General features: G+C 39.3%; 3 protein-coding genes, 1 non-coding gene and 1 pseudogene across 4 annotated transcripts; 3 read left to right on the top strand and 2 right to left on the bottom strand.

Moving 5' to 3' along the window:
• Positions 1 to 1,430: 1,430 nt before the first annotated feature.
• On the top strand, positions 1,431 to 10,263 carry f13a1b (coagulation factor XIII, A1 polypeptide b). The gene is made up of 15 exons (XM_087789600.1): positions 1,431 to 1,577; positions 2,886 to 3,094; positions 4,302 to 4,490; positions 4,557 to 4,805; positions 5,849 to 5,967; positions 6,031 to 6,138; positions 6,246 to 6,420; positions 6,496 to 6,634; positions 6,706 to 6,809; positions 6,872 to 6,960; positions 7,022 to 7,175; positions 8,370 to 8,645; positions 8,708 to 8,868; positions 9,498 to 9,634; positions 9,704 to 10,263. Exons 2-15 carry the CDS (start codon positions 2,908 to 2,910, stop codon positions 9,843 to 9,845), a joined length of 2,229 nt encoding a protein of 742 aa, XP_087645726.1. The 5' UTR covers positions 1,431 to 1,577; positions 2,886 to 2,907; the 3' UTR covers positions 9,846 to 10,263.
• Positions 10,264 to 12,712: 2,449 nt separating this feature from the next.
• On the bottom strand, positions 12,713 to 12,882 carry LOC148082411 (small nucleolar RNA U3; annotated as a pseudogene).
• An 825-nt stretch (positions 12,883 to 13,707) lies between these two features.
• Positions 13,708 to 15,730, top strand: cxcl19 (chemokine (C-X-C motif) ligand 19). Its single transcript, XM_087788187.1, has 3 exons — positions 13,708 to 13,819; positions 15,095 to 15,230; positions 15,362 to 15,730. Exons 1-3 carry the CDS (start codon positions 13,768 to 13,770, stop codon positions 15,489 to 15,491), a joined length of 318 nt encoding a protein of 105 aa, XP_087644313.1. The 5' UTR covers positions 13,708 to 13,767; the 3' UTR covers positions 15,492 to 15,730.
• A 182-nt stretch (positions 15,731 to 15,912) lies between these two features.
• On the bottom strand, positions 15,913 to 20,838 carry trmt10b (tRNA methyltransferase 10B). The gene is made up of 8 exons (XM_087788186.1): positions 20,559 to 20,838; positions 20,323 to 20,431; positions 19,896 to 20,029; positions 19,661 to 19,813; positions 17,181 to 17,259; positions 16,995 to 17,062; positions 16,537 to 16,660; positions 15,913 to 16,455 (listed from the first exon to the last, which is right to left on the bottom strand). Exons 1-8 carry the CDS (start codon positions 20,730 to 20,732, stop codon positions 16,316 to 16,318), a joined length of 981 nt encoding a protein of 326 aa, XP_087644312.1. The 5' UTR covers positions 20,733 to 20,838; the 3' UTR covers positions 15,913 to 16,315.
• Positions 20,839 to 21,398: 560 nt separating this feature from the next.
• On the top strand, positions 21,399 to 21,612 carry LOC148082408 (small nucleolar RNA U3). Its single transcript, XR_015711261.1, has one exon. It is a non-coding gene; the product is annotated as a small nucleolar RNA U3 (small nucleolar RNA).
• Positions 21,613 to 22,856: the final 1,244 nt, after the last annotated feature.

The raw sequence follows: 22,856 nt of genomic DNA, 5'->3' as shown, positions 1-22,856 counted from the left end.
GAAACAGCCACAACCACAACTAGGAAACCAAACTGCCAGAAGTCCATCCGTGCATCCAAGATACCAGTCAACCAGAAAAACACCATATATAGTAAAAATAATATTGACTAGTTGTTTCTCTCTCCTCCTGTAAACAAATAGAACAAGTTTAGCCGTTGAACATGGACTATTTTTATTTAAAGATTTAAGTGTCACTTAAATAGAATGTGATCTTGGACATCTATTGTACTCATCAGTATTTGTCTGTTTGTACAAAACTCTCTCTTCATATTCATACATATTATAATATAATATATATGAATATATTTACATTAGAAAATGAACTTAAGCCCCACCCACTGAAAACCCTTAATTTTCCTGGAGATTAAAGTCTAGTTTACCATTACCACGCCCACTCTGCTGTGATTTGTCAAGCATCGAGGTTCGTCACCACGCGTCATTAATCACGGAACTCTCCATCTACAAGGGACTCGTTGTATAAAAAAAGCGGGCGTGATTGGGGCTGGCAGAAGTAGGAGTGAAGCCATTATTACATCATAATGCACTCTTGTAACCTTTTGTTTGCCGAGATTCATAAAGTAATTAGTTAAAAACATCTTTATAATGAGAGACTTTCGGCATCTTGGAGAGGAAGTTCAACATCTGAAACATGTGAGTGAGTCAGGAGAGTTTGGTTTTACGTTAGTTTTTATCTGATGTGGAAAAGAAAGAAATATATAGAAAAGCATGGGTCAGTACCCACGAGAAAGCATACTACTATGGTGAAATAAATCAATACATTTATAATCAATATATGGTACAAGTTGATCTGTGAACTGGAATGAGCGTGTTAGATCTGTTATTTCTCTCTGAACATGTCAGGAGAACATTTCACACATTCAGACATATCGAAGGTTCGGCTCAAGGGACAGTTGCTTAATGCTTTCAGGCTTCATCGGACCATCCAACAGCGGAGACCTTTTGTCACAGATTCGTGAATCCTTAGAAGAACCTCCACACAGACCTTCTCTCCAAAGAGCTGTCAAGGAAAATAATCATGGAACATGTCAATCATGGAGAATTGATCAAGCTCAAATTTCCCTACCTAGGGACGAATGAAGGGTTTTCTTATCTTAAGCTTCTCATCCTAGTGAGAGCAACATCTTGACTCAGTAACAGAACATTCATATACATGTCTACACTTGGTTTGTCACGAGCATTTACTACTATTTCTGTCCATGAACATTTTCTTTCTTGTATTGCAAACTATTTTTATTTCCACACTTTAAGAACACATCCCAACTGTCTCTGACCAAGATGCTGGACCTGTCAAGGATTTGTCCCTCTGGCCTGTTGGTAAAGAGATGGTAGATTCCACATCCTGTTCCTAAATTGGACTCAGCTACACCCACCAAAGCACAATTTCCCCTCAAAGTTATTGCACACACACACACACACACACACACACACATGCACAGACTGCTTGCAGGCTGGATATATAAGCAGCAGAGAAGTCTGATCAGCAGCTGAACCATCTTGGGTCAGAGCAGTTTCTCCACCTGCAGGTTCATCTTGACTCTTCTCTCTCACCTCCTCAGGTAAGAACTTTGTTCCCTCACTTGAGGACATTTGAATAAGATTTTTTATACACAACCTAATTTAATTGAATGTTGTCATCTTTTTTTTTTGGGAACTCAAAAGAGTTTTGACTATTAGATTTGAGAAATCGTGTGAAAACTATTTGGTGTTGATGATCATTTAATCTGTCAAAACAAATCAATGTTGTTGATTCTTTCTCGAATCACATCAACGGAAAAACGCCTGTTTTTCATGAAAGAAATGATCATGATTTCTTGCACATGCTTGCACATTAATTCAGTAATTCAATAGACAAATACAGCAGTCATGGGTTTTCTTCGTTTTAAATTTAGATTTAGATTAAGAAAAATAATCTGCTGCAGCTGGAGGAGCTTTTTCACTCTGGATGGATCACATTGATGACTGTGCAGAATTATGGGAGTTCATTTAGGAGGGCGTGGCAGTGTGTAATATGAACACAATGTATGGATATGAATACAAAAGTCAATATGCACTATTATGCAGATAAATAAAACTGTATTTCTGTCTTCAGCCATGAGGATCAGTCAGTCTATTTAAAGATAGAGCTGAGCCAAAAGCTTTTATATGTCCACGTGCATTAAGAAGATAAAGGGAGATGGATTCAGGAGTTATGAACCCTGTTTTTTCTTTGTGTAACTATGGATTCCAATTCAAAATCTCTCCTAAAACCTGACTTTTTAAACTGGCTGATTGTAAATGTTTCCATTTTGAACACTATTGTATTTCTCTTTTAAAATTATTAACATGTCTTACTTTCATTTTATTTGATTGTTGCTTGTTAGTGCTTCAATATAATAGTAAGTATGTAAGAATAACTATTAATATTCAGTTTTGTTGCTATAATCGATGGACACACTTGTTATTTAATCAGGATGTGTAAAACTTTTTTCTCTACGAATACAGTGAACCAAACATTCTGTAGATTCATTTATTTGTCATTTCAATGTGAGCACCTTTTTTAGAATTAGAATCAGAAACTTTTATTGCTAGTGTTGGAAACACAACATAGGAATTTGTCAAGGTGTCAGTACAGAATAAAAGTTCTTTGGAAAAACAGCCTTCATCTCCACCTGTGTGTGTGTGTGTGGCTGTGTGTGCACGTGTGTGAAAACAGTGCTTCCCCTGTGAGAAACGATGACTCATGAAAAATCCAAGCTTGACAAGAACACTCCCAAATTACTCGACCAATTCTCGAATGACGTTATAGATCAACAGCTGTTATATAACTGTGGTGGCAGAAGACCACCCCAACGTTTGTGACTCAAGACTGGTTCTTTCCTCCCCAGATCTCATTCACGACCCAAAGCCATGTCCACTCAAGGTGCCGCAGCCACGCCCTCTGAGCCCCCCCCTGCTCCAACAGGCCCGCCCCCCAAAGTGAACCGCCGAGGTCGTACTGCGGCGCCCGTCGACTCCTCTAACGCCGACTCCTCAGACATCCCTGAGTTCGAGCTCTTTGGGGTGCCAGGTCCCCGAGGAATTCCACCTCTGACTGGTGAGTCGGGGTAGCATGGAGCGTTTAACCCTTGCGTTATCTCAGGGTCAAGGTGACCCGAAGGCCCGAAAACAAATGTCCTTGTTTTATCCTCTGTGTTGCTTTTGGGTCACTTTGACCTAAAAGCAACCGAGATAAAACAAAGGTATTATAGTTTTGCTGTTCAGCATGTGTAGAAGCCAATAAAGTCGCAAAACCTTGACCTGACTGTGGCCCGAGGGCATCATCTGGCCCTAGACTGCATTCATGCGGCCCTTATGAGGTCAAAGTACGATCAAGTACTCAATCAAGAAATTCCTCTGAAAGTTGCCTTAAAAATAAAATATTAATTTAAACATATAACAACACCATAACATAGTTAATTGTTTTAGTTACAGTTAATTACATAAATGTTTGAAAAAATGCACATTTCTTTTATTTAACTTTTTTAAATGTTTTAATATATTAAAATTGTATTTAATTCTTTTCTTTCCTTCTTTCTTTTGGCTTCATTGCCCATGACGACAGTCACATGTGGCCCCTGAAGAAATTGATATAGATAGATACATTTCAAGATCTTCTGTTGTCAGATCAATACATGTTATATAATGATGAAATTACAATCTTTCTTAAAAGCCATTACCACGCTGGCCCTATTGTGTATTTATTTTTTTCATTTAAAAGGGAATAAACTCTGTTCGGTATAATTTCCTCCCTGTTGTTGTTTTTACCTTGTGAGTGAAAATATGCCTTATGTTTCTACAACACAAGTCCTTTATCTGTCCAAGCATTGTGTCTCATGATTGACACTCGTGAAAAATCACTTCCTGTTTCTCTCTGTTCAGTGTTATTGGGACAATTCAAAGTGACAGCACACTATCACTTGAACTCGTGATCACATGTCAAATTGTTGTCAGTTTTATTTCCCTCTCCCTGTATTGGTGAAGTACAAGTTATTTTCACACTTTCATTTCCCTGTATTTGCAATATAAGCTCAAATTCCTGTCTTATCACAAGTTCATAATGCACTGCAACCGTTGTATTTCTGTTCAACATTGTCGCCAAGAATATTAAAATATAGTTAATATATTCAAAAAAGGTCCACCCGCATTGTAGGAAAATACCATATGTGTAAGAATGTTGTCACACCATCATCCACTGACCAGGCTGAGACCAGAAAAGACAATAAACAAATATAATTGTTGTTATTTTTCTGCTGTGACATCAGAGTTCCTGGACATTTGGGATGTGGACATGATGAGAGAACGGAGGGACTCCAACAAGATGCTTCACAACACCATGTTGTACAACAATGATCAGCTGATCGTGCGAAGAGGTCAAGAGTTCAAGCTCAAGATATCCTTCAACCGCGCGTACAAACCGGACGAAGACAGTTTTGCAGTGGAGTTTGTCATGGGTGAGTCACTTTTGACTTGGTTTGCTGTGAACGATCTCTGATTGATTTCCAACCCCCCTGGACCAGGACCCAGTCCTCATTTCAGCAAAGGCACTTACATCCCCGTCTTCCCGACTCCCGAGCGTCAGACCTCCTGGGCCGGCCGAGTCCTGGAGACGTCCGACAACATCGTGACCATGGGCATCACTCCTGCAGCCACCTGCATCGTGGGGAAGTACCACATGTATATAGCTGTGATCACTCCGTACGGCATCCGTAGGACCAAGAAGGACTCGAGCCGCGACCTCTACATTCTCTTCAACCCCTGGGTTGCAGGTACACGTCCATATGATCCACTCCTGGATGTGATATATATTCTATCTATTTTGATCTTTCAAAATGTCCATTTAAGACGGTGTTATTATTATTTTTCTCATTTGGTTTTACTTTAACTCTCATCACATCTTTAAGACATTTTAATCCTTGTTTTTTTCTGTAGCAGATAACACCCCTTACACCCGACCCAATAATAATAAAAATCTCACAAAATTGTGATTGAAAGTTTAACAGACAGTCATAACAAAAAGTCAGTGTCTTTAATAAATATAAATGCAAAGAGGTAAAATGTAAAAAATGTGTATTTACTTGTACAAAAACAAACAAAAAAGATCCAAAGATGAATCAAACAAGGAACATCCAGGTGCTCAGGAGACTGGATCTTCAGGAGATCTGGGGATTTCTTCTCGTTTGAAACTGAGCCACACAGACATCTCAGCTGTGCACACCTGCCTCTGACAAGGTAGACAAAAACACAGGAAAAAACCGCAAGACAAATTCCAAAATAAAATGAAAATAACTCATGACACAAAAGACATAAAGTGTTTATTCCTGCATGTGAACTGATCATCGATTTTTTCTATCAAATGATTACTTACAGAGATAAGTATGGTGTTGTTCATTTTATAACAAAAAAACAATGAAACCTTTTTTCAATCACTTGTATAATTGTAGGTCCAAGGTTGGTTGGCTTTTCAGTAGTAGATTAATGTTCATGGTCATATGGTGAACGATTCAGATTCTAGTGATTACGACAAGCTAATATAAAGAGAGTCTATGGAAGTATATCAGTTATATTACTTCCGTACATATACTTCCATAAGAGTCAGCTATTACACCAACACTTCTTAAAACAATTAATCTTGAATTAGATATGATTGTTTAGTAAATGGACAAGTTAGGATAGATGAGGCGTCCGAGGATAAGACAATATCATAATCAAACTTATACTATTTTATTCAAGACGGACGTCCATCATAAAACTAGCCTATAGAAATGATTTGGTCCCTTGCTTGACTGAGTTGAACACTTGTGTTTTCTAGATGACTCTGTGTTCATGGACGACGAGGAAGAGAGGGACGAGTGTGTGATGGCCGAGTCAGGGATCATCTATCACGGCTTCCATGACGACGTTGCAGAAAGAAACTGGAACTATGCACAGGTAAGTACTGATCAAACGTAATAATAGTTTGATTGATGTGTTGTGTGTGTTGGTTGCTCCTAGTTTAACTATGGAATCCTGGATGCTTGCCTTTACGTCTTGGACCGCTCTGAGATGCCGCTCACCAACCGAGGAGACCCCATCAAGGTGGCGAGAAAAGCCTCAGCTATGGTGAGTTGACACTTTTAATTTGTGCCTTTAATACAAAATTCATCTGCTTCGAATAAATATCCTTGTGTAAGTTAGGTGTATTTACCTGTAATTTTAAAAACCCTCAGCTTGATGCACGTGACGACGACGGCGTGTTGAGAGGGAACTGGAGCGGCGACTATACCAACGGCGTGGCACCGACCTCCTGGACGGGCAGCACTGACATCCTGCTCAGCTACGCCAGGACCATGAAGCCCGTATCGTTTGCTCAATGTTGGGTCTATGCTGGAGTCTTCAACACCTGTGAGCCTCTTTTTCTTTTTACTTATTAAATAAGAAAAAAGAGTTTTAATGAATCCACATCCATGTCCACGACAGTCCTGCGGTGCCTCGGTATTCCGTCCAGAGTGGTCACCAATTTCAACTCTGCTCACGACAATGATGGAAACCTGAGGAGTGACATCATCCTGGATGATAACGGACGGGTCGACCGGACCCGCACACGAGACACAATCTGGTACGACTGTGGGGAGTTTCCACTTGTATGATCCTGCTTGATTCTGATGGTTGTGTCGCTCGCATGTGCAGGAACTATCACTGCTGGAACGAGTGCTACATGTCCAGACCAGATCTTCCTGCAGGGTTTGGAGGCTGGCAGGTTGTGGATGCAACGCCTCAGGAGACCAGTGATGGTAAATGTCCAATTCTCAAAAAAAGTAAAGTGCATTTGTTGATGTTTCTTGTGCACATGAAGGCTTATACAGATGTGGACCTGCATCTGTCTATGCTGTCAAACATGGGCAGATCTGCTTCCCCTATGATGCACCGTTCGTGTTTGCTGAGGTCAGTGCTTATTATTTTCACTTCAGGACAGATACTGATCCCCCTTCTGCTCCCCCTGCAGGTCAACAGTGATGTGGTGTTTTACTCACGAAAGAAAGATGGAACCATGGAACTGGTCAAAGTCAATCGCTCTCACATTGGCCGGATGGTTCTGACAAAATCCATCGGAGAGTTTACTCGCCGTGACATCACTGAGCATTACAAGTTCCCAGAGGGTACTTGATCTAGAGTGTCCACACTTGTGTAACAACAGTAGCAGGAGTAGATGTAGAAGAAGTAGTAATAGTAGTAATAGTAGTGCAAGAAGTAGTAATAGTAGTAATAGTAGTAGAAGAAGTAGTAATAGTAGTAATAGTAGTAGAAGTAGCAGTAGTAGAAGTAGTAGTAGTAGTAGTAGTGGAAAAAGTGGTGGTAGTAGTAGTAGTAGTAGTAGTAGTAGTAGTGGGAAAAGTAGTGGTGGTATTAGTAGTAGTAGTAGTAGTAGTAGTAGTAGTAGTAGTAGTGGGAAAAGTAGTGGTGGTATTAGTAGTAGCAGTAGTAGAAGTAGTAGTAGTAGTAGTGGAAAAAGTGGTGGTAGTAGTAGTAGTAGTAGTAGTAGTAGTAGTAGTGGGAAAAGTAGTGGTGGTATTAGTAGTAGTAGTAGTAGTAGTAGTAGTAGTAGTAGTAGTAGTAGTAGTAGTAGTAGTAGTAGTGGAATAAGTAGTGGTAGCAGTAGTAGTAATAGTAGTAGTAATAGAAGTATGTAGAAATAGAATATGTAGTAGTAGAAGAAGTAGTGGTATAATAAGTAGTAGTAGTGGAAGAAGTTGTAGAAGAAGTAGCAGTAGTACAAGTAGAAGTAGTAGAAGTAGATGAAAAATAAATAGTAGTAGTAGTAGTGGAATATATAGTACAAGTATTCATAGTAGTAGTAGAAGGAGAATTAGAAGTAGAAGAAATGGTAGACGCAGAAGTAGAAGTAGAATAAGAAGTAGAAGTAGATGTAGTGGAAGTAGTAGTAGGAGAAGTAGTAGTAGTAGAAGTAGTAGTAGTAGTAGTATTAGTAGTAGTAGAAGTAGTAGTAGTAGTAGAAGTAGTAGTAGAAGTAGTTGTAGTAGTAGTAGTAGAAGTAGAGGAGAAGTAGAAGTAGGACAATAAGTAGTAGAAGTGTTGTGGGTCACCCAGTAAAGAGTACCATTACAACCAGAGAGTTCTACTGCGACAGGTCAACGTTCAAAACTAAACAGGAATTATGAAAAAAATGATCAAGATGGAAATGTTACATAGTGTTTTAATCAACGTTATACTTAATGATTTCAGTTAGTTTTTCTTTATATAAATGATAAATGTTAGTTTGGTTTTAGCTTGATTCTGAAAGTTTCTGCTGCTTCAAACGACACGAGGGTTGAATCTTCAGCATGTTCCCTCAGGGACTGCGGAGGAGAGGACTGTCCTGGAGAAAGCTGAGGAGTACGGCTGTAAGCGAGAGAAGTCCACTCTACCTGAGGCTGAGGTGGAACTGGTCCTTCCCACTCTGGTAGTCACTGTGGGCGAGGACTTTGAGATGACCCTGCAGTTTGTCAACAAAAGCAATGAGCGCCGCACGGTGGCCGCTTACATCAGCGGCAGCGTGATCTACTACACCGGAGTCTCCAGCTCCGACTTCTTCTTCAGGACTCCGACCGTGACCATGGGCCCAAAAGCTAGTAGGTTTAACAAAATGATGTTTGTTTTTTTTGGCAACCGCCAAAACTCTGGTGTTCTACAGCCGTCAAGGAAGTGGTGACGATTGAGTCCAAACAGTACATGAAGCATCTGGTGGAGCAGGCCAACCTCAACTTCATCGTCACCGGGAAGGTGAAGGAGACCAATGAGATCGTCACGTCCATGAAGGTGGTCACGCTGCACAATCCACGACTGAACATCGAGGTTCGTTTCCCAGATGTTGCTGCTCTAAATATTGAAGTTGGAAGGACTCTTGATGCAGGACATTATAAACTTTATGAAATTTAACAAAAACAGGTACGATAAAGCAACAATTATGAACTCATCCCAGAGTTCTGATCTGACCTGCTTAGAGAATCTGAACCAGAGGTTGTTTGCATGTTTGAATGCAACCTTTAGGATTAAAATAAAGAGACGCAAAATGATCTAGTATGAAAAACAAGATAAAGCTCAAATTAAATAATTAATGCCACCAAAATCAATCTTTCTAGGTAGAAGCGAGGTCATCTGGGAGATGTTTGATGTAGAGCTGGTGCTCCTCTGTGTTGAGAAGAGTCATTTGAGGAGCATCTGACGAGTGGGCCTCCTAGACGCCTCGCTGGTGTTGGGTTCAGGGTCACTAGCAGGAGCGAGACCCAGGGGCGCTGGAGGGACTATGTCTTAGCTGACGTGGGGATGCCTCAGGGTCCCCAGGAAGGGCTGGTTGACAGTAACTGGTTTTGGAAATTGATAAATCTCTTTACTGACACTGTATCAAAATCATTTGTTGTTAAATCATATTGATCAATGAATACATCTATCTAATATGGAACATTATACATGAACTGTATTAGGTATCTGGCCCGCAAAAAGTGAACGAGGAGATGGTGGCCAGCTTGGAGTTCAAAAACCCCTTCAACTTCAGCCTGGAGGACGTCTACATACGGATGGAAGGACCGGGACTCATGAGGCCCAAGATGAAGTACTACAGGTGAGCAACCATTGTGAACATCTTATATGAATGAAACCGTATCCTGATCCTCTCACTGCCGGATTCCAGTCTGATCCTGGAGGGTTCCTACGTCCACTGGACCGAGTACATAACGCCCGAGAGAGCCGGACCCACCAGGCTGATCGCCACCCTGGACTGTCCTGCTCTCAGACAAGTCTCCGGCGTGGTGTCCCTCAACATCCAACCCTGAGGAACGATGCACTCGTGACATCATTCAACACAAAAACATGCTTCGCTCATTCAACACTTTTGTATTTGGCGCTTTATTGCTTTTTCAATACACAAACTTTTCATTGTACGATGATGTCGGAGCAACATTCCTGCTTAATTTCTAACCAGTTTCCTGTTTTTGTTTTACTCAACAAAGCTTTCATAAAAGGTTTTGTTTATATTATTATATAAACCTTGTCATCAGTTTAGTCACTTAAATTTACATTTATTTGGAATTTTTCTGTCCTTTTCAGTCAGCTCTGAATAAAAATGTTTCTTGCTTCTTGTTCATCTAAGCTTAACTTCTCATATTCAAGGATAAAGAGCAAAGACTTCTGGGTTTGCATGCAAGTGTAGAGGCAAATGTCACAACTGAATAAAGGACGGATTATATCACATACTGGTGCGTAATTCCTTTTCAGAAAATAAAAAATAATCCTCAAAAATAATCCTAATCCAAGAGAAAACAGAACGAACCAAAGAGAACAGAATCAGTGCAACTGAGGAAAGATAAGAATGAGTTTCTTATCCTAGTTAGCTGTGGTAAGCTTGGTTATCATGGAACACGACAAACATACCGGGTCCTTATTGGTCGTGGCTGACATTGGCTTGGACAGCAAAGAAGCGTCCTTGACCAAAAACATTTGAGCTTTTCGTCATTTAAAAACTTTTGAAATCAAGGGTCATGTCGTTGTTGTTGGTTCCAGGAAACCAATGCAGCGGGATCAATAATTATTAATGGTTACATGATTAAAATGTAAATAAAATGGCAACTATGTCAAACCCCAACTCTCCTGACTCACTAACATGTTTCAAATGTTGAATCTTCCTCTCTAAGATGCAGTAAGTCTCTCATCATGACCATGTTTTAAACGTATTACTTTATAAAGTTCTCCCCCGTCTGAAATCTCGGCGAACCAGAGGTGCATTATGTAATAATGGCCTCACTCCTCCTCCAGCCATCTGTAATCACACCCCGATTTGTTTATACAACGAGCCCCTTGAAGATGGTGACTTCTGGGATTGATGGTGACAAACCTTGATGCTCGATCAATCACAGCAGAGTGGGTGTGGTTATGATAAACAAGATTTCATCTCCATCTGAAGTTTTTTCAGTGGGTGGGGCTTAAGCACATTTTCTAATGTCAATATTTCAATGAAAAGAGGGTTTTGTACAAACAGACACATACTGATGATACAATAGCGTCCAACATCTATTTAAGACACACTGGAGTTTTGCCTTTTAACTTGTTTACACACGTGTCTACTTCTCTAACTAAAACACAGATAATGTGTTTGTTTAAGCATTTGTCAGTGAAACGATGATGAAACTGTTAAAAAGAAAGATAATTGCAAATTGCAAAAATCCTCTCTACCCTTTAAATAAAATATTAAATGGCACAATGATTATAATGATTTCAATTTTCTCACTTAATTATTATTAACCAGAACATGTTGAAAATAAAGAACCAACTAACACTCAACTGCGGTCTAATACTAAATCAAGCAGGAAAAATGTATAAAACACAAGAAGAAGTTATTTTGAAAAACAGAAAGAAAAATACAAATAGAATTCAAATTAAGAAAAAGTTTGTTAATACAGTAGACATACATACACAACCTCAGTGTGGAAATAAATAAATAAATTGAAGTCATTAAAACTGTGACTTTTCTCTCAGTGAGTTTCCCCAAAACCTTGACTGACAGTTGCTAATAAGCAATTACTGAAGCTCAGTAACAGCTGGTTGAGTCTAACAAAGAATTTTTGGGTGACCTTTTCCAATTCTGGGAAAATGTCAACTAAAGGTCTCACATGATACATTCAAGAGGAAAAGAATGGGAACAGCTAGTCCAACCGAAGACCACTGTCATCAAAGACACGTTTAACATCAACACAATGGTACATTTGGAACCACACCGTCCATAAAAGATTAAGTTAGCATTAATAAAGTGAATTTAAAAAAAATCTGTACACCTTAAAAATCCCCCTGTGTCGTCTTCTACAGCTGACCAGTGGAGTACCACAGAGCTCAGTTCTAGGCCACCTTCCTCTTTGACTTTTCTTTTACAACTCTTGGACCAATATGTGCAAAGCAAAGTATTTATTTTAACTGCAGGAATTTTTGACTCGAGAGTTGAATTTGTTTTTAGGTTGTCACTTCGCATCGCTAATGTCGGTACTATTTGTCATGGAGCAACCTTCAGAAGAAAACGTAAAAAAAAAAAAAAGCATAACGAACAAAAAACTACTGTTAAATACATTTGTATCTGCAGGCGCCCTGTGCTGGTTTCCCTGCAACAGGATGATTTTGTTTCTTCATTTTATCTACTTTACAGGCTTATGTTTTGACTGAAGAAATCATATTGTATCATAAAAAGTCACGGGATAATGGTACTTTGGAGAAAATATTTCCCCCCCACAATATAAAGCCTTTCAGACAGTAATAATCAATACAACAGATGTTTTTTTGTTTCTTGATGTGTGGTATCCGAGGCCCCACGGAGTACCGGGCCCCTGACAGGTGGTTGGAGCCTATTGTGTCTGTTTTAAATACCTTTTACTAGAATGGAATTGAATAGATAATCAAGAAACTATGAACGTTAACATTAACTTGATGATCAGTTTTATGGTTTCAAGAAACACCTGTCATTAGAAATATGTTATTTTAATTCATTTTAATTAAATATATAAAAAGGTTTTAAATAGTTTTTCATTTTCTAAACAACAAGAAAGCTGTCAGCTGTCAGCTGTCTTTAGTACAAAATCTTATTGAAAAGTGTATTTTAGATCCATCTAAATATAACTCGTTATTGGTATATCTCCTTTAAAGAAGAAACATCAACCACTCCGATCATATTCCTCCCCTAAATAGTCCACACGAAGAACATATGAAGTGAATCATTATTCTCTCGTCTGTTTCACGCTCAGCAAGAATATCACGACTCTTCATTGAACTCTTTAGAAACACATTTCTTAACATAAGAAATATAGAAATGATCACTTAAAGTATAGTCTTATCTTTATTTTGCACCAGCATTTCACACAAAACTCTTATAGTGACGGTTAATTAAAACATTTAATTATTATAATCCATTAGATCACAATGACATGAGATTATCAAACAAATACTTGTTGTTTACCACAGCGAATAAACAACATTTAGATGAAATATATATAACTTACTCAAAGGAGGATTATTCATTCATTTAAAAGGCAAATGTCTGACTTACATAGAATTATTCACGGTTATTCAAACCAGAGAAATTAATAATAATTTTGGTTATTTCTAAGAAAACCTCATTTTCAGATAGTAACGGTGAGTCATGATGCTCCTTTAGTCACAGGGAACTGAGGTTTTGCATGACCCGCCACATTATTGACCCACACTGTCAATCATGAGAGCGCGATATTTCTCAATTATTATTATCATTCAATCAAAACATTCAATTAAAATCTGTGATTGAGGCGACAACAAACCAGGAGATTTGGCCCCTGATATCCTCCTGCACACTGACTGTACTGTTGTGTGTAATGCAGGTCAGAACAGACCCAGAGGGGCTGGTGATGGCCATAAACAAACGAAGTGTCCACCGACAACAGCTCGTTGTGGCAGCTCCCGTCATCGGAGCAGATGGTAAACCACAGTCAACCCCGAGACAAGGATGTGTCTGATCGCGCAGAGCAAATGTTTTTGTTTGAACCTCAAGTGGGCCCCTGTGTTGTCCCCGCTCGCATAGTCCCATGACTGCACATGAGCCAAAGTGAAACCGACACAACTTCTGGGTTTTTTTTTAAATTTCAGGATCATACCCTGTAAGATATGCGAGCACATGATGCCTTCACATAAATACTGAGCTGCCAACCTACAGGAGCATCTAAAGCACAGCCGTCTGGACTCAAGATGAAGCTCGCCGTCGTCTTCATGGTGGCGTCTCTGCTGGTCATGATTCATGGTGAGAGCCTTGTCACTGCTTTTTTTCAATTGTATTTCTGTCTCCAGATTTGTGATATGTATTCTATAACAATATTAATAACCACATTCTTCACTGCCCTTAAAAATATAACTAATAATATTTAAACATATTGAATGTTTATTCATTCATTTTTGCTTATCACATATAAATAATGAACAGAGTTATACGCCAGCTTGTATCACTGGAGCTTTGATGTTGATAATCAACTAAAACCGGAATTTATATGGTGTTTTTTGAGCAAATGGCTTTATCAAATCTCTTATTTTTCACGTGTCCATGTAAATAAACAAAAATCACTATGACTTGCAGTTACAAAATAAATACGTTGTGTCACGTCCGTAAGGCAAGTGCTGAGGGAGGATTTCTATTCTTGCGCAAGATCCGAGCACTTGACACAACAGTTGTAATTTTAAGTTTGTGAAAAAAACTAAAAATTTGTTTTTTTATTAAGAGGAAAACTGTTTTTTGTCTTATTTAGTGTTTCAATGCTGTAAATAATGGATAGTCAAGAAAAATATATTCAAACTGAGTAATCATAAATACTTGAGTGTTTACTTAGTAACGTTAAATTAAATTACAATATCCTGAAATTATAAAAGAATTTGCAAACATAACTACAAAACCCAATTTCCTTCAACTAAAATTGTGTTTCAGGGTTTGCAAATTCGGTTAGCACTTCTGAGGCACCTTAGTATCTGATAGTTTGTTGATAATTTTGTCAAGTTCCAGAGATTCTTGACCCATAACAAAAAACATTAAATAACCACAAGCTTGTTTCTTCGGGCTTTATAACATATATTTGTCCATTTGTCTATATTAGTTTTTGTCATAAGGTAACACAATTTGGGGCTTTCCATTTTCATCTAATGATGAATGATGATGTGTATGTCAAAAAAAAAAAAGTTCTCCTCGAAAACATTCATGGACTTTCCTGGGGCTTCCCACCATCTCCCCTATGATGCTGATACCAAGTTTCTTTAGAGCCCAAAAGAACAATAGCGAACAGGAAATAATGAAATGATTGAAATGAATCTGATGTTTAATTTGACTAGACATTCATCCAATTTAGTCTAAACATGCATCAGCATGTTTGACTTCACATCCCTTAATGATTCATTAAATTGATTCAAGAATTCACACTGAAACATTAACATCAGAGGTTTAGAAGAAAGAAAGTGTAACATGTGTGTCATTGTTGTTGTTTGTATAAACATTGACGTGTGCCTCTAAATCTCATTGTTTTGGGGGTGACAGGGATGCCCCCCATCAGCAGAGACTACAACACACACTGCCGCTGCCTGAAGGTGGAGACCAGGATCATCCCTCCTGATAGTCTGAGGAGCATCAAGCTGTTCCCTGAAGGACCCCACTGCCCTGACACAGAGGTCATGTAAGTCCAGCAGATACTTGGTATTTTGTACTAACTTAATTGAATCAGGAAATGTAAACAAATGTCAGTAAAAATGTGTTAAATGAATTATTAAATTACAAGAAAAACAAACGCATCCACTGTGTTTGTAGAGCCGGGCTGTCCAACGGAGAGAAGGTCTGTCTGGACCCCAAGTCCTCGTGGGTGAAGAAGCTGGTGCAGTTTGTCCTGGAGAAGCAGCTACACCATCATGGAGTATCACACCCAAAGACTCAAGCTTGAGATTGTTGGTGATACTATTCACAACATCCGGACTCCTGACTTATGTCATAAGAAAGTGACGCAATAATCCCTCACTCCATTTTCATTTATCCTTTTTCTTCCCAGCCATTGGAGCAACAGGAGGAATAAGTATGTTTCGTGTGATTAGATCAGTATCTGTAGCATCATTTGCTTTGTATTTTATTCTGCTTTACTGGGGACGAACTTACACAATAAATGCTAAAATATTATTCATTCAATACCTTTTCATTGCATTGTTTTTTGTGAGTGAAAATATCAAGTCTGTGTTCATCAAATACTTTGGTGATCTGTGAGTTGACCAACGATTAAAGCTCTCTGTCGCCCTCTTCCGGTGTTACTGCGTTCAAACAATTGTCAGAGCAGCGGATCATAAATGCGTGCTACGCACACAAACACACGCTCAGAATCAGAAACTTGTATTGCAGGTGTTGAAAACACAACATAGGGTTTTTGTGGTGTCAGAACAGAATAAAAGAATGAAAGAAGATAACACACAAAATAATCGATAAAAGAAACAGGAGCAATGATGAAGGCAGACATTCTGTAAATCTCTTTTAGCCTCGAGTTATTTTAGCTCAGAATAAAAAATAGAAGAATATCTCAACGTAATAAATTATGTTAATCTTAGCTGCCAGTAGGTGTGAGGCTTGGTTATTATTTCAATATTTTTTTCTAAAAATTGGTCCTAAAATAATCTCAGGGAAATGTTGAATTTACACAAAACCTATTTATCATAAAACCTGAGATAGGAAACTTCACACAGATTCCATAAATCCATTAAACATAAACTGCTAATCCATCTTTTATGTTTTACTTCTCATACTTTCTTCTTCATGATCCATTTCCCTGGACGTGACAACATAACCCTTCCCAGCGGGGAACCATGTCTGCAAGGCTTCTGTCCAGCTGCCAATTTCTCTGAACGTCAACAAGATGTCGAAAACTGCAACAAAAATGTTTTAGATTTTTTTTTAAATTATTTAATAGAAATGGATCAATATTCAATGGCTAAATAAAACTCCACCTTGATTGATGGCCAGGATCTTGGAGTGGAAGTTCTTGTCGTTGGACTTCCTGGTCATGTATTCATCTATGGGAAGTCTGGCTGTCGGCACCGAAAGTTCTTTGGCCCGTGAAAGACTCAGCGTCTGCACAAGTGTTTAGGAAAGTGAGGCTGTGAAGTGATCTGATGTTTTCTTGAAAATCAAACATGACCTCATCCACGGCTCTAACACAAGACCTTCACTAAATAAATCAGAATGACATTTCCAAAGGGAAAATACTTCAACTGGTCACAACAAGCTCGAAATACCCTTTTTTTCACCCTAAAACTTTTTGATTGGTGTAGGTTGTTAAGTATCTTTGATAAAAATGTAGTTTTGCTTATAACACAGAGATTTTTGAACGGTCACATTACAATTGTTTATTAGCTGATTTCATTACTACAATTGCAGTATGTTCACATTCAATTGTGAAAGTTACCTTCTGAACACTTTCATCCACGAGGCCTCCTAGAACGTACACCTTTTCTGGGTCCAGTGTTTGCAGAACTAAAGATAAAAGAGATACATAGACATAAGACCTGCGCCATCTGCTGACCGGAAAATGCAACTGCATATGCAGGGCGCTGGCCAGAAAAAAACATTTCATTACATTATTTTTTCTAACCTTCTTCAGCATCTGGCGTGAGGTAGACAATGGCTTCTGCAGGGAACAGGTCCGAGCAACTTTCTTCTCTCTTGTCCAACTGAAAATATTACAGGAGGAATAAATGCAAGATGCAAAATATCATGATTTTCCATGATTGTCTTAGTCATTATGACACTTCTATTGTGCTTGTAACTACCTAATATCGAGAGTGTACGGTAAAAACTCTTCTTATTATTCTTCTTTTCCTTTTTGCTGCTCCCTTCAGGGGTCGCCACAGAGAATCAACCTCCTCCATCTAACCCTGTTCTCTGGATCCCCCTCTCTCACCCCGACCAACCTCATGTCCTCTTTCACTACGTCTATAAACCTTCTCTTTGGTCTTCCTCTAGACCTCCTGCCTGGCAATTCCAACCTCAGCCTCCTTCTACCAATAAACTCACTATCCCCCCTCTGTACATGACCAAACCATCTCATCTTGGCCTCCCTCACCTTATCTCCAAAACATCTAACATGTGCTGTTCCTCTGACTGACTCATTCCTGATCCTATCCATCTTCGTCATTGCCAAAGAGAACCTCAACATCTTCATCTCTGCTACCTCGAGTTCTGCTTCCTGCCTTTTCCACAGTGTCACCGTCTCTAGAACATACAGCATGGCTGCTCTAACCACTGTCTTGTACATCTTTCCTTTCATTCTGGCTGATACTCTTTTATCACACATTACTCCTGACACTTTTCTCCACCCATTCCATCCAGCTTGAACACATTTCTTCACCTCTTTTCCACAATCTCCACTGCTCTGGACTGTTGACCCTAAATACTTCAAATCCTTCACCTTCTTCTTCTCCACTCCCTGTAGCCTCATGGTTCCACTTGGGTTCCTCTCTTTAAAACACGTATTCTGTCTTGCTGCGACTAACCTTCATTCCTCTCCTTCTAGAGCATATCTCCACCTCTGCAGTCTTTCCTCCACCTGCTCTCTGCTCTCACCACAGATCACAATGTCATCTGCAAACATCACAGTCCATGGAGATTCCCGTCTAACCTCATCTGTCACACATACAGCACATCTCACAGTTTATATACTGTGTGTATATAATGTCCTGCACCGGTCTAACATACATGTCCTGCACCGGTCTAACATGCATGTCCTGCACCGGTCTAACATGCATGTCCTGCACCGGTCTAACATACATGTCCTGCACCGGTCTAACATGCATGTCCTGCACCGGTCTAACATGCATGTCCTGCACCGGTCTAACATGCATGTCCTGCACCGGTCTAACATACATGTCCTGCACCGGTCTAACATACATGTCCTGCACCGGTCTAACATGCATGTCCTGCACCGGTCTAACATGCATGTCCTGCACCGGTCTAACATGCATGTCCTGCACCGGTCTAACATACATGTCCTGCACCGGTCTAACATACATGTCCTGCACCGGTCTAACATACATGTCCTGCACCGGTCTAACATATATGTCCTGCACCGGTCTAACATGCATGTCCTGCACCGGTCTAACATGCATGTCCTGCACCGGTCTAACATACATGTCCTGCACCGGTCTAACATAAATGTCCTGCACCGGTCTAACATACATGTCCTGCACCGGTCTAACATACATGTCCTGCACCGGTCTAACATACATGTCCTGCACCGGTCTAACATGCATGTCCTGCACCGGTCTAACATACATGTCCTGCACCGGTCTAACATACATGTCCTGCACAGGTCTAACAAACATGTCCTGCACCGGTCTAACATACATGTCCTGCACCGGTCTAACATACATGTCCTGCACCGGTCTAACATACATGTCCTGCACCGGTCTAACATACATGTCCTGCACAGGTCTAACAAACATGTCCTGCACCGGTCTAACATACATGTCCTACACCGGTCTAACATACATGTCCTGCACCGGTCTAACATACATGTCCTGCACCGGTCTAACATACATGTCCTGCACAGGTCTAACAAACATGTCCTGCACCGGTCTAACATACATGTCCTGCACCGGTCTAACATACATGTCCTGCACCGGTCTAACATACATGTCCTGCACCGGTCTAACATACATGTCCTGCACAGGTCTAACAAACATGTCCTGCACCGGTCTAACATACATGTCCTGCACCGGTCTAACATACATGTCCTGCACAGGTCTAACAAACATGTCCTGCACCAGTCTAACATAATTCTCTGCTACGACTTCCTCATACAGTACCTCACCAGTTCCTCTCTCTGCACCCTGTCATAAGCTTTTTCCAGATCTACAAAGGCATAATGCAGCTCACTCTGACCTTCTTTGTATTTCTCAACAAACATTCTTAAAGCAGATACAGCATCTGTAGTCCTCCTTCTATGCAAGAAACCATACTGTTGCTCACAAATGCTGACTTCTGCTCTCAGTCTAGTTTCAAGACTCTTAGAGAGTACTGTAAAAACAATTAACAATAACATCCATACGATCAATAAGCATGATATATGCTGACCTTGTAGTTGAGAAAGCCTTCATTCATTCGTGTGCACTCTTTATAAATGCGACTTTCCTCGGTCAAGTCAGTCAGGAACACATGGAAGGGTTTGGCAGCCTTCTTGTTCGACCCATACAGTCTTCTAATCTGGCCAGCCAGTCTGCTCACTTCCTAGGTAGGAACAACATTGAAGGACAATCTGATTTATCAAATACTATCCTCAGTAAAGTAGTTATGGAAGCACCTTTGTTACCTTATCAGACATGAATTCAGTCATACTGAGGTCAATGCAAAGTTTCTGACCGGTGGATTGAGCTTCAATCAATCGCTCATTTGTGATTGCCTTCATGACCCGCTTAGAAAGTTGACCACTGTCCACATGGTCACCTAGAGAGAAAACATGTTAATATTCCTGCCATTTATTTTTTTTGTAGAAAACCCCACAAAGAACTGAAGACAAAGATCGAGTCACAGATAAATGTGCAAAGAATGACAAATACAATACTTATTGTCGTGGTTATGTATGTGTTTGCTTAAATGTTGTACAACTGAGGAATTAATAAGCATATTTCATTTTGTGGGCAAGACTATGGTGACAGTCACTGTGACCCAAAAGTCTTCCTCCTTTTGAGCATCTCTGACAACTGTATGCCTTAAACAAAAGGGGATAAATATATTACCTTTATCATTGACTCGGTTTAGTTTTCTGCGTTCCTTCTCTTCTTTTCGACGACTCTTTTTAGCTGCCACTTGTCTCTCCCAGTTTCGCTGCTTCCTGAGCACGTTCTTCTGCATGTTTCCATCAGACAATACAGTTTGATGTGAAAAGGTGAATATAAACATTTAGAAGACACCAATACATTAATGGATGTATTCAAAGGTGGGTTACTGCTTCAATAGAAAATAATTATCTTACAGAATACTCTCCATCTCCTCGATCTGCTCTGGCTCCAGTATCATCCAGATCCAAGTCCACCTGAAGAAGCTTCATCTCGTCTGAAACTTGACTGAACTGAAGCTCAGCTACAGCTGAGAGCTCACTTCCCTCCATGCCGAATAGATTGTACTTCGCTCCGGTGATATAACACATAAAATAAGGCTTCACTTTCTAATTGTCTTGTATATTAGGACAATTAAAAGAAAGGATAGAATACCAACAAACCAACATCGAACGTGCTTTATTTTGGTTTCGCAAACGTGACTGGCGCATATTGATGACGTAACACAGCAACTTTATTTAAAGTGTCCGCATCGATCGTTGAAAACGTATATTATCTTTGTCTTGGAAACTATCTCCAAGTTATTTAAAGGGCAAACCTAAATCGTCATGTTGCAAACGTTTTAACATTTTTAGGAAACAAGTAAAATTAAATTAAGCGCAAAGAATAAATAGCTAAAATAAAAAAAAGTATACCTATTGGTCAAACCTAATATTATAAACATGTATTTTATTTTAAATAACGTTAAAATATGGTGTTTAGAAATGAAAGGCCGGCCTGTTGTGTCATACATGTCTGACTGGAACTCGGCTGACTGAGAACGGAGTCGTGCTACCGCACTGCATTATGGGTGATTTAATTTTAAAGTTTGTACTAACTACACCATAGCTCATTTGTTTTATGATAAAAAAGATGTATGTACTTAAAAGTGTATATTTTGTGGAGTTTATTGAGGTTTTGTTCAAATTTGTCGTGAGCACCGTAACTTTGAAGTACCTCACCGCGGTACAAAGGCTACACTCTGACATTTCTCCAGCAAGACTATACTTTCAGGGATCATTTCTATAGTACTTAACTTGAGAAATGTGTTTCTAGACAGTTGGTCTCACTCACCACGATGATGAGTCGCAGACACTTCCTCCTGAGCGTGAAGCTGGTCCAGAGCCTAGACTGACCTCTAACCTCTGGACTCTTGATGACCGTTCACTGCTTCTTCGGGAGCAGCGACGGAGGGAGTGTGATCAGAGTGGCAGTGCTTACATGTTAATGATAACTCAATGAAAATTAATCGGTTTTCGATTGGTTGACCACACTTTCCAGAATAACCGACTTAATACTCGGCATCCGTAAGTATTATTGTTCTGCGTATCATAAGGTCAAAGTTCACATAGAACTGACAATTATATTTTGTATTTAGAATTAATATTTAATACTATACTCTGCATGTGACTGAAGAGTTTATTTGTAGCATATCTAGGTCTATCATTAGGTTTGTAGCTCATCAAGTTATCTTAACCTGTTGGTAAAGAAACATAATGTCAGGTGACCTTAAAGGTTAGCTTCATAATCGAGTTATGTTCGTTAGTGCATAATAATATTTTTTAAAGATCATTGTTAACCACGTCGTTTGTTTGGAATCCATTAAGTTAATTCACTAAAATCATATTACAAAACATTTCTCTTTAGAATTGAGGCTAGCATCATTAGCTACATCTGGCTTTGACTACTTTCTTTGCTTAAGATGGAACCAATTAGAATCATAGCAAAGTTTTACCATCAATTAGGTAGATAGACAGACTTTATTGATCCTTCTGGAAATTGTTTTTCCAGCACACAGCAACACAGACAATAGATTCCTTATAAAAAACAAGAACAAAGTGCAATAAAAAGAAAGTGCAAGATGACACAATCTAGAGATAAAGATAAGGAACATCAAAGAAAAAGGATCCAAACTCAGAATTAAACAATCTAAATGCACTAGGAATGAATGAGTCCCTGAGTCTATTTGTGTTGCATCTGGGGAGGAGAATTTGTGCAATTCTCCATTTTGTTATATTATTTATCCATTTAGACCTTACATCATTTACAAGAATCCTTATTGTTCTGGTGGTCTAGAGTTCTAGTTAACAATCATTTCTCAGCAGTTTATTAAGTAACAATTATATGTATTTTCTTCTTGTATTATTTTTTTAATTTTTGACAATGTTCTCTCATTCATTTAAACACGTTTTAAATAGAATTTAACCGAACAAACAGTGTGAATATTTAAACATCACAAGTTATATTGCTTGAAATATAACTGATCAAAATAGCTACAGATATTTATTTTCAAGGCTTATGTGCCGGATACAAAGTAAAAGTATGATACTGCTTAAGACGGGTCATCTTCTTGTATCAGTGGCAAACGGTGTCAGAAGTAGGATGATCCAGAAGAGTGCCTAGTAGACTGACAAACACCAACAGCTACTGTCAACTACACCAGTTGTCACAAGAAC

The sequence above is a fragment of the Callionymus lyra genome, chromosome 4, assembly GCF_982586985.1.
Source record: "Callionymus lyra chromosome 4, fCalLyr1.hap1.1, whole genome shotgun sequence".
In the NCBI taxonomy this organism is placed as follows: Eukaryota; Metazoa; Chordata; class Actinopteri; order Syngnathiformes; family Callionymidae; genus Callionymus; species Callionymus lyra.
This window is presented reverse-complemented; position numbering and strand designations above follow the sequence as displayed.

Excerpts from the sequence above, each read along its gene's own strand:
- f13a1b (XM_087789600.1), top strand. The coding sequence starts at position 2,908 with ATGTCCACTCAAGGTGCCGCAGCCACGCCCTCTGAGCCCCCCCCTGCT. Across the intron at positions 6,810-6,871 it reads GCCTCAGGAGACCAGTGATG|GCTTATACAGATGTGGACCT; the intron begins GTAAATGTCCAA and ends GTGCACATGAAG. Across the intron at positions 8,646-8,707 it reads GACCATGGGCCCAAAAGCTA|CCGTCAAGGAAGTGGTGACG; the intron begins GTAGGTTTAACA and ends GGTGTTCTACAG.
- cxcl19 (XM_087788187.1), top strand. The coding sequence starts at position 13,768 with ATGAAGCTCGCCGTCGTCTTCATGGTGGCGTCTCTGCTGGTCATGATT. Across the intron at positions 13,820-15,094 it reads TCTGCTGGTCATGATTCATG|GGATGCCCCCCATCAGCAGA; the intron begins GTGAGAGCCTTG and ends TGGGGGTGACAG. Across the intron at positions 15,231-15,361 it reads TGCCCTGACACAGAGGTCAT|AGCCGGGCTGTCCAACGGAG; the intron begins GTAAGTCCAGCA and ends CTGTGTTTGTAG.
- trmt10b (XM_087788186.1), bottom strand. The coding sequence starts at position 20,732 with ATGTGTTATATCACCGGAGCGAAGTACAATCTATTCGGCATGGAGGGA. Across the intron at positions 20,432-20,558 it reads GAGGAGATGGAGAGTATTCT|AAGAACGTGCTCAGGAAGCA; the intron begins GTAAGATAATTA and ends GGAAACATGCAG. Across the intron at positions 16,456-16,536 it reads GATCCTGGCCATCAATCAAG|TTTTCGACATCTTGTTGACG; the intron begins GTGGAGTTTTAT and ends TTTTTGTTGCAG.